General features: G+C 46.3%; 1 protein-coding gene across 1 annotated transcript; it reads left to right on the top strand.

The window, feature by feature from the left end:
* Nucleotides 1-5022: 5022 nt before the first annotated feature.
* On the top strand, nt 5023-9359 carry LOC104347185 (ferritin light chain). The gene is made up of 3 exons (XM_086472346.1): nt 5023-5205; nt 7635-7781; nt 8856-9359. The coding sequence occupies exons 1-3, from the start codon at nt 5023-5025 to the stop codon at nt 9357-9359; spliced, it is 834 nt and encodes a 277-aa protein (XP_086328472.1).
* Nucleotides 9360-9648: the final 289 nt, after the last annotated feature.

The following is a 9648-nucleotide window of genomic DNA, read 5'->3' as shown; positions in this document are numbered from 1 at the left end:
GATTTCAGCTGGTAAAGTTTCAAAGAACTCTCTAGGTATCACAGTGGTTTACATTATCCAGCGTTTGGAAAAGTTCCTTAAGGAAGGACTTCATTGCAAAAGAAGAAAGACCAACGGGCCAATGTCTCAATATCTGTGCCATGCAGACTTGTGTCAAGGAAGCCCATGGAACTGAAGTGCCCAAGATAAGTTACATCAGAGGCACAAAGTGTTGCAACTTTATCCGGCTGCTGATGCAAAGTGGGAAAACTGAATGAAGGCAAAAAAGCCGTGGCTGTTTCCAGCACAACTGAAGAACATCCTCAAACATCTCAACTGCCTTTAAACACTGCAGCAATGGATGTTTTGCAAATACAAAAATATCAATGAAAGGAAGAAAATCTTTGACGCTGTAGAAGAGGAAAAATAAGCTTTGGAGTATTTGAGGTGAGTGCCAAAAAAAAGGCACTTCAAACATTACTTCCAAAATCAAAACTATTCCAAATATTTTACAAATAGGATTTCATTGTGGTACCTCATTTTAGTAGCCTGAATATATATAAAATACACGTAGATACAGCACTGCATAGTAACTTTCAGTATCTATAAGCCCCAAAAATAGGCTCCTGTCTGCTCTGTTTGATACCAACAAGATCAAGACTCTGACTTCAATGGGACTAGGCTTTAACTTTTACTTTTGGGAAATCCTTCTCTTGTATAGCTAAAACATGCTGATTTCACAGGACTACAACAGTCTGGACCTTTCCATTCGCTCAGTGACATACAGACAAAAAGCATTTTTCAGAATGTCTGCCTCACAGCCTGGTCACAGCGCTATGGTCACCCCAGGGCCATCTCATGTTTTGCTGATGACTACTTTTACTGTGAGACATTTAAAAAAAAGTTATTTTTCTATGCTTACTTAAGTCGTAACCTCCCAAATTTCAGGCTGCCTTTTTAACTTTATGAGTCATACAGTGCAAAAAGGCAACAAAACAACCCAGAAGTCTTGCTGGCTTTTCCTCCATGGAAAAAAGGAAATAAAAAAGAGTGGGATCAGCTAAAATAGTGAAATGAAGCACCTGTTGAGAACAGAAAAGCACACAGAAAAACGGGTTAAGTGACTGCAGGTCCAACACAAGCAATTGTGAATTCATGGGTGTTCGTATGAATCACCCTCCATTTCCTGCCAGAGAGCTTATGTTTCACTTAATTATGAAACAAAATTATGAATGAAGAAGTCTAATTCACAGGCACACATATCATACATTTATTTATTTATTACTTTTTCCTGACATAACCCTCCGTTCTCATCATACCTATTGATGGGCTCTGAATAATCACTTTAAAAAAAAGTTTGGCAGCATTAGATACACTATCTGCAAAACACATGAAAAATCTGTCACAGCTAGAAAGAAGCTGACAGATGGTAGCTGGGTAGAAACAGCCGCCACAACTCCCGCTACCTGTGGTTAAAGGACAAACAATATCAACTCTAGATTACAAAGTGCAGCTTAACGACCCTAGCTTTAAATGGGAGAGCATCAAGGTAGGAAACAGCCAGATAGGACTAAATGTTTGCAAAGTAGTTTCAGCAGAAAGGATATTTTCAGATGAGTGCTAAAGCCCTCCGACAGTAACAGTCCTCTCTGCTGCACTCTGCCAAAGAATAAAAAGAAGGGGGGTGAGGTGAGGGGGCGAATGTGTGTGTGACAGAGCTTATTTTGCTGGAATTCTAACTGCAGCCCTGCATACCGCACTGTGGTTGTTTGGCTTCCCACTCTCAGTGCTCTTTAAAATGTGTTGTACCAAAATCAGGCCAAATCGTAAAAATGAACAGACATCTTTCATCAAGACAGCTACCTAACATTATGCATTTAAATAATCCTAGATTATGGGAATAAACAGGGTCAGTCCTGTCACCAACCCTGTTTACAGATGTCACCAACCCTTTTTTGCAATGACTTGCACAGAACTACCTGCCCTTGCTTTCCCTCGGTCAAGATCACTCCATGTCCAGTCCTCTTCACCCAAACATCAGTCCATGGAGGAAATCTGTGAACTACCTTCATACGTCAGCATTTAGCGGGAATAAGGATCTAACCCAGATTCACTATGGTACCAAAGTCACATACAGGCATTGCTACCCCAAGCGGGTAACAACTTTTCCGAAGCACACAGTTTGGGAGTGAGACACACGACTCTCCCTTCAGTTTAGGGCAGGTGGGAAAAAAAGCAACCGATCTTAAAAGCAATCCTGTCTGAGAGCAGGCAGCTGCACTTATTCCATGTCATGCTGAAAAGTTGTAACTAAGAAACTGAACGAAGGGCTTCTTCCCTAGGATGCAGCACTTCTCGGAAAAAAAACATGACTTGAGATCCCAAATTTTTGGAACAGATGATACTTTACTCAGTGCAGATACAACCAGCCCGTGACTCCACCTCATCCTATGTAGCAAGTATCCCTACATTACTTTGTAATGGTATTCTTCCACAACACATTTGATTACAGTACAAACGATGTGCATTTCCTTTAGTTCTATGAAGCACAAAGCAAAACAAATTGAAGAATTGTTCTAAAAAGAGGGATAATGAACGTATGGAAGTTAAGTTTAGAGTCAGTTTTCAGATCAGCCCCATACATCATAGGTGGCCTTAAGAAATGTCTTTGCATCTTAGTCCTCCATCACTGAAATGGGATAATTTAATATTGACTTCCAAGGAACCATAAGTCCACTAATACAGATACAAGCATCTATGAGCTGATATGCTCAGAAATTATTGTCATGAATGCCCACCTAATAAAATACAACCATAAACTTTTCCAGAGACACTAGCTAACTTGCTTTCTATTCCCATTTCACCCTTCAAATTACTTGGACTGTATAGAAAGGAGGCCATCAAGTATTCTGTTTAGATTAGGATGTGGTCCTGGTTTGGCTGGGACAGAATCCCAGCCCAGCCATGCTGGGCAGGCCATCAGCAGTTGGAGTCAGCCAGGGCAGGTGGCCTGAGTGAGCTACAGGGGCAGCCCACACCATAATGCCATGGTCGTTATAAAGGGGGAAGGTTTGCTGAGGAGGGGAGCTCCTGTGGGGTTCCTGCTGGGGTTCCTCCTGCTCCTCTGCTGGCTTCTCCCTGCTCCTGAGCACTGCTGTCCTGTTGACTGGGATGGCTGCACGTTCATTTGGCTGACTACAACTCCCTGTACCTTTTTGTTGGTAATGGTGGTGTTTCATTGAATATGTTTTCACTTCTACCCACAGGTCTGCTCTGCTTTTCCTCATTCCCTCCCTGGCTGGTGAGGGGTCATGGGGTGATACAGCCTGGGTACAGGCTAAACGTAGACAGATGTCAATGCATACACACACGCAGATACCACACTTGCTCTTCTTCTTCTGAGGCAGTCAAAGGATTATTCTTGAATAATAAAACACTAGCAACTATTTTACTGCCTAAAACAAAGACAGTTGGAATGGAGGGAGCTAACATTCAAAACTCACCTGGATGCATTCCTGTGTGACCTACTCTAGGGGGTCCTGCTATGGCAGAGGGTTGGACTAGATGATCTTTCAAGGTCTCTTCCCGCCCCTAACATTCTGTGTTAGAAGTACACCTTCCCAGCAAAAAGGACTGTTACTGAGAACTTCAGAACAAGGTCATATATCGTAGAACTGTCTTGTCAATGAATATATTGTAACTTATGAGTTTAGGTGCTTACTTTAGCCTTGCAAACATTACAGGTATACTTTACTCACAGGCAGTTTTACTCAAATGCTTAAAATAAGTATGTGCTCCAATTTTTTTTTTTTTTTGAAGTCAGCCTAGCACTCTGTTTTACACTTTATTTGCTTCTAATTTAACTTAACTACAGCATGAAAAATCAGATGAAAAAATGGACAATTACAGTAAACAAAGAGGGCTGAACAGCATACGAGATGGAGGCACTGAACTAGAAGTACCTAAGTTTCTCATGAGCAATTTTCTCGCCTCTTTATGTGACTACTCTCAGATGATGTGTGCTCTGCTCTAGGTAGTCAGATCCAATAACAATTAAAACGTGCAATGGAATAACGATTCTGCCCTCAGCATCCTGGGTTTGTGGGGGAGTGGGCTGATCTGCTAGAAAAACATTCTACAGAACAGCATGTAACATTAAGCTTACTAAACAGAAAGTCACCGAAGAGAAAATTATCAAATTCGAATGGTGTTGAGATTACTCATGTTTCCACTCCGCTGGCTTGACTCTATTAAAGGTAAATAACTGCTCAAGCAGTAACATGCACAGCTCTGTCCATACAGTAAAGGAGCTGAAAAAGTCAGAAACCTGTATTTTTAAGTTCCTGTACAAACCGAGTACTATTAGTTACTAAAATACTGAAGATGGTTTAATCTGCCTAGATGTTCGACACAAACACTTTTAGTGCTAAATCAAAAAAGAGACGGCATTCACCCTGTAGCCAGGTCACTGAGAGTTCCCTCCGTTTTTTCACAGACCTCTCCCTCCCCCCGACTGCATCTGACTGCAAGCTGCCATCAGCTGCTCCGGCCTCGACTCTGCCACCGCTGCGCTTCCGCACGCTGCTCGCTATTAAAAGCAGGTATTTAAGTGTGGGCGGCCCTGGCGACCGTCCCTCGAACAAGCTATAGAAACGCCGAGTCACGGGTCGGCCCTTCCCGCCCTGGCGGCCGACGCCCGCCTGGGGGACGCGCGCTGGGGCCGGGGACGAGGCCCCGCACGGCTCCGCGGGCTGCCGGGGCCGGCCCGGCGCTGCCGGCTGGCGCTGCCCGCCCCGCAGGCCGGGCTGAGGCGGCACCGCCGGGAGGGACGAGGCCCCACGGGCGGGCACGCAATGGCGGCGCTGCCCCGGACACCGCGGACCTGCCCTCCCCCGGCGAGGGCGGGCGGCCCCCCGCACCTCCCGCCTGCGCAGGCCGGGAGGGAGGCGGGGAGAGGGCGGCCCGGCGCGGCCGGGCGCGGCAAGGTGTGTCCCAGGTGCCCGGGCTATATCAGGCGGCGCGGCGGGGCGGCGCGGCTGCCCCATGGCGGCGCCCGCTATGGCCGAGCCGCGCTCCAAGCGGCCCCGCGTCACGCTGCCCGCCTGCCCGGCGCACCGCCCGCTGCCCGGCAGCCGCGTGAGGCAGAGCTTCCCGCCCGCCGTGGAGGAAGGCCTCTGCGGGGTCACCGGCGCCCTGCTGGAGCTCGCCTACTGCCTGCAGGCGCTGGTAAGGCGGCGGGCCGGGGCCGGGGCCGGGACCGGGCGGGGAGGTCCCGGGAGGCGGCCGGGGGCGCAGCGTGGGTCCCCGTTCCCCGCGCCCGGGGTGAGGAGGTGCTCGCGGGCCGGGGCAGGTCCCGCCGGCGCCGTCGGGGGTTCAGGAGGGTTTCGAAGCGGGGCAGGGGCGGAAGACCGGGGCCTGCCCCGTTACTTGGCCCGGCGGGGTTTGGGGGCTCTCCTCGTCCCCAGAGCCCGCAGCGCAGCAGCGCTCCTGCCAGGGCCGCCACCCGGCTCCGGGTCCGCGCTGCCGCCTGTGCACTTACCCCGGGGCGGCCAGAAAAAGGAGGGACGAAGGCCTGGGACAAGCGGGTGATGAATCAAGTGCTCGTGGGTTTTGGGTAGCTCACACAGGGAGTTATGCCTGTGGAAAGAGGGACAGGAACAGGGAACGTTAACAGTTTTGGAATATAACTCTTGGGTGTTTTTTCCCCAAAGTTTTTATGTAAAATAGTCATGCGCGGTTAACTGGTGAAACAGCAGTTTGTGAACACCACTCTCTGCTTAGGGCTTTTTGCTCCACAGGCGGGAACATTAAAAACTTACAAAGTTATCTTTGATACAGTGTAACAGGCAGGCCAAAATTATGTCTGGCTACATGTCAGATATTAAAGCAACATAAATTTTTAACAGAGCCATTAAACAAATTTATCAATGCCATCCCTTCTGATGCCAAGCATCCACTGAGAAGCAACACAAACTATATTCAATATATCCCCAAGATCTTTTGATCAAGCTTGGTGTTAAGTATTAGTTCAATAAAAATTTCAGTATGCAGTAAAACCTCTACTTGTTGAGCATGTGGATTGAAATAATACTAGGGATTGGCAGCTGGGCAGGATGGAGAAAGCTCAGTTAGAAATTGACTGGATAAATCAAACCTAGAAGTGTGAATGTCTTAAATAGTTAACGATTGACATAAGAGATTTACCATAACAGTTAAGCAGGTGTGGTAACTTGTGCTCTGCCTCAAGTCATGCAGCACACTTGCACTGAGGAGCTGGTTATAAAACACTGCATCTTGACTCTTCTGTCAAAAGAAACATGAATGAATAACTCCAGAAAAAGGATTATGCAAATATTGCAATGAATGTTCTTAATAAAACATTCCAGTATGTACATTCTTTTGAATGGTTTATGGTCACACATGTGCGTGTGTGTCACAGGTTTGGTGTATCCCAGATGGCCATAAAAATACACGAGAAAACCATAAACTTGTATTGTGTATATAACTTGTGCATTTTTTCTAAACAGAGCAACATAGATGAAACACAAGGATTTCATATTTAAGCAGGATAACATGAAAGCGGGGAAGACAGAAGCACCAAAACTTATGAAATGCACAAATTTGTTCCTTATGCCTCCTAGGCAGGCTACGAGCCAACAGCTCGAAACGCAGTACTCCACACCAGACTGTGCCTGAGAGCCAGAAGCTGTGCTGTATTGCATAGGCACGTTCCGAGAACCAGCACATCAAAATGCTGTAGCTCCCTCAGTTCGGTTCTCGGCCTATTCCCAGCTGCTGCCTCTCATTCCTCTCCACACTGGAGCTGTGCAGAGCCACTGTTGAAACTCGTGTAACCTGGTGGCTGTCCTTCGCTACCTGTCTAATACATTCTCCTTATGGGACAGCAATACCATGGATAAAATTCTTCTAATGTGACAGCTGATAGATCTATTAGCATAGTTAAATATCGCAGTGCTTGAAGTTGTTCCTTTCCCATACAGAACAGAACGAGGCCTGCAGTGGGTTTAGGGTTGTAATAGTTCTGAAGTATTCCTTGGCATGAGCTACATACGATACTAAAGGCGCACACAGGGTAGTTCAGTAGCAGTATTCTTTATTTTGGAATAACATTATCCATAATGAAGCTGATAAATAGATGCAAAGTTGTGCTTACTCTCTTTTTGGTATTTGCCTCATCTTTCTCATACCTTTGAAAGTTAACTTTTCACTGGAATGCTGACCTGAAGGGATAAATATTATGTTTTCTGTGCTGGCACTATGTTTAAAAAACAACCCCAAAAAACCCAACAAAAAAACCCCACAAAACACAACAAAAGAACACACATGCCCCCCCAACCACTCCTAAACGAAATATTCTGAGGATCTCTGACTGCTACTGAGAGAGAACATCAGCACTACAGTTACCTGTCCAGTATTAAAGGACAGAAGGAGTTCTAGTAGAAGCATAAAGATTTTTCATTTAAGGCCATAACTACTTAACTTCATTTATTTCAGAGAATTGGATTAAGGTCTGCAAAGTGATTGTGCTGGTAGAACAGCTTCCATTGGAAGGGTATTCCGAGTTCTGATAAAGCCATGTTCTGCTGCGAGTCCCACCTCCAGAAAATCTTAACACTTGTGTTTTGTGTGCTTAGGGTGAATATTTTGATCAGTCACAAGTGGCTCTACCAAATGTTTCAAAGTTCTTCTTGCATCAAGCTCTGGAAGAGAGAAAAGCTGCAGAGGCTTTGATGAAGTATCAGCAAGAAAGAGGAGGCCATTACTGCTCTAAAACCATCCAGGTAGGTACTGGACAGCAAACTTTCAAGCAGTTGCAATCTGCAGTAATTAACTTCTTGCATTATATTGTTGGTACTTCAGATCTCTGCATTCATCCACTATTAGGTTTCCAGATACAATTTCCCTGTCATATTAGTGTGCGTGGTTTTGTTCTTGATTGTGATGCCTAGAAACTGTCAGACATACAGTCCTAACTCTACATGGTTGCTTTCTAGCCCAAAAGAGTATGAACAATGGTCCCCTTTTTCTTTCATTCAGCTGGAGACTGCTGTTTCCAGTGTGATGTAATCGATTAAGAGACTCCTTAAACTGCGCTGAAGCAGCCCACTTGTCTCCTGCACATTGAAACTAAGTAGAAACCTAGAAGCCATTAGCACCTAAGAAAGGTAGGAAGGAAGGAGGTAGGAGAAACATCCAGCTTGGGGCAGTAGTCGATCTGTTGGAGCACAGCTCAAAATAGAATTTAAACTAGAGATATGACTTGGGCTGCACAAGCACAAAGGAATAACTCAGTTACCATGACTCTTTACCAGGGAGTGTAGTGACAGGACAAGGGGTAACAGGTTTCGAACTGAAAGAGGGGAGATTTAGGTTAGATATTAGGAAGAAATTCTTTACTGTGAGGGTCATGAGGCACTGGCAAAGGTTGCCCAGAGAAGCTGTGGCTGCCCCCTCCCTGGCAGTGCTCAAGGCCAGGCTGGATGGGGCTGGGAGCAACCTGGTCTGGTGGGAGGTGTCCCTGCCCATGGCAGGGGGGTTGGAACTGGGTGGTCTTTAAGGTCCCTCCCAACCCAGCTCATTCTATGATAGGGTTTCCTGGTGTAAGAACATTCCTCAGGCATAACTGCTGCTATCTAAATCTCTGTTGCTTGAGAAAGTCCTTGGGTTCTGCTACTTCTGTATGTTTACAGCCATCCAACTCTGCAAAAAACGGCAGATGCTCCAAACTAGAAAGAGTTGTTGCAAAATCCTAGCACATCTTATTTAGAGCACCAGGTAAGTTGCAGGAAACCATCAGTTAATACAGTAAGATGAGCTGTTGTCCTGAATAAATGTAATTTTGTCTTTGTTTTTAGAAACCAAACTGTGAGTACGCAGTCGGTCTGATGAAAGCCCTGGAATTAGCAATGGCACAGTGGAAAACTATGATACGGTATTTTGAAGAGCTTTATGCCCTGAGCATTGAAAACTCAGACCCTCATAGCGCAAGCACTATCAAGAAACAATTTATCGGGCCCAAAATCCAGAAGATCAAGCTGATGGGAGATCTGCTGACCAATGCTCGCAGGCTTGACTGTACCCAAGATGGCAGAAATAGTCTTGGGGATTACTTTATGGACCGGTTGCAGAAAGAGTTCAGAACAGGCATAGAGCCAGAGTCTAGTCAGCACTGCAGCCCCTGCCCACCTCTCCAGCAGTGTACAGGAGCTGCAGAGGGTCTGAAGAGACCCCAGAGAGAATTTTCCCAGCACAGAAATGGCATAGGGCCGATATATGCAACCATCCACTGCACTACCACGCTGCCACAGTGTAATGATGGGACAGGAGCAAAAGTGAAGCAGGGCAGGGAGGGCCTTTAGTGCTCTGGCTGTTGCAGCTACGGGGCAGCTCCCCGGGCAGACCTGTACAGAGGGTGGACTTGAGGCCAGAACTCAAGAGACATGACGCTGTATCGCTCCTCCTGCTTTACGCCCTGTCCCCTCGTCCTCTGTTGAGTCACAGCTCAAAACCTAGCCTGTACCATTATTTTGTTTAAATGACAGCAAGGCTGCTAGTTACCTAGATTGTCAGCATCAGTCACACTTTTCTCTGTGCAATTCTTCCTAGAAGCCAAAAGCTTTTAAGCCTCTTTTCTGTCTTAAATGATTA

This window comes from Leptosomus discolor, chromosome 12 (assembly GCF_034619465.1).
Source record: "Leptosomus discolor isolate bLepDis1 chromosome 12, bLepDis1.hap2, whole genome shotgun sequence".
NCBI lineage: Eukaryota > Metazoa > Chordata > Aves > Leptosomiformes > Leptosomidae > Leptosomus > Leptosomus discolor.
The sequence above is the reverse complement of the archived record's forward strand: the minus strand, read 5'-3'. Positions and strand labels throughout refer to the sequence as shown.

Excerpts from the sequence above, each read along its gene's own strand:
- LOC104347185 (XM_086472346.1), top strand. The coding sequence starts at position 5,023 with ATGGCGGCGCCCGCTATGGCCGAGCCGCGCTCCAAGCGGCCCCGCGTC. Across the intron at positions 5,206-7,634 it reads CCTACTGCCTGCAGGCGCTG|GGTGAATATTTTGATCAGTC; the intron begins GTAAGGCGGCGG and ends TTGTGTGCTTAG. Across the intron at positions 7,782-8,855 it reads ACTGCTCTAAAACCATCCAG|AAACCAAACTGTGAGTACGC; the intron begins GTAGGTACTGGA and ends CTTTGTTTTTAG.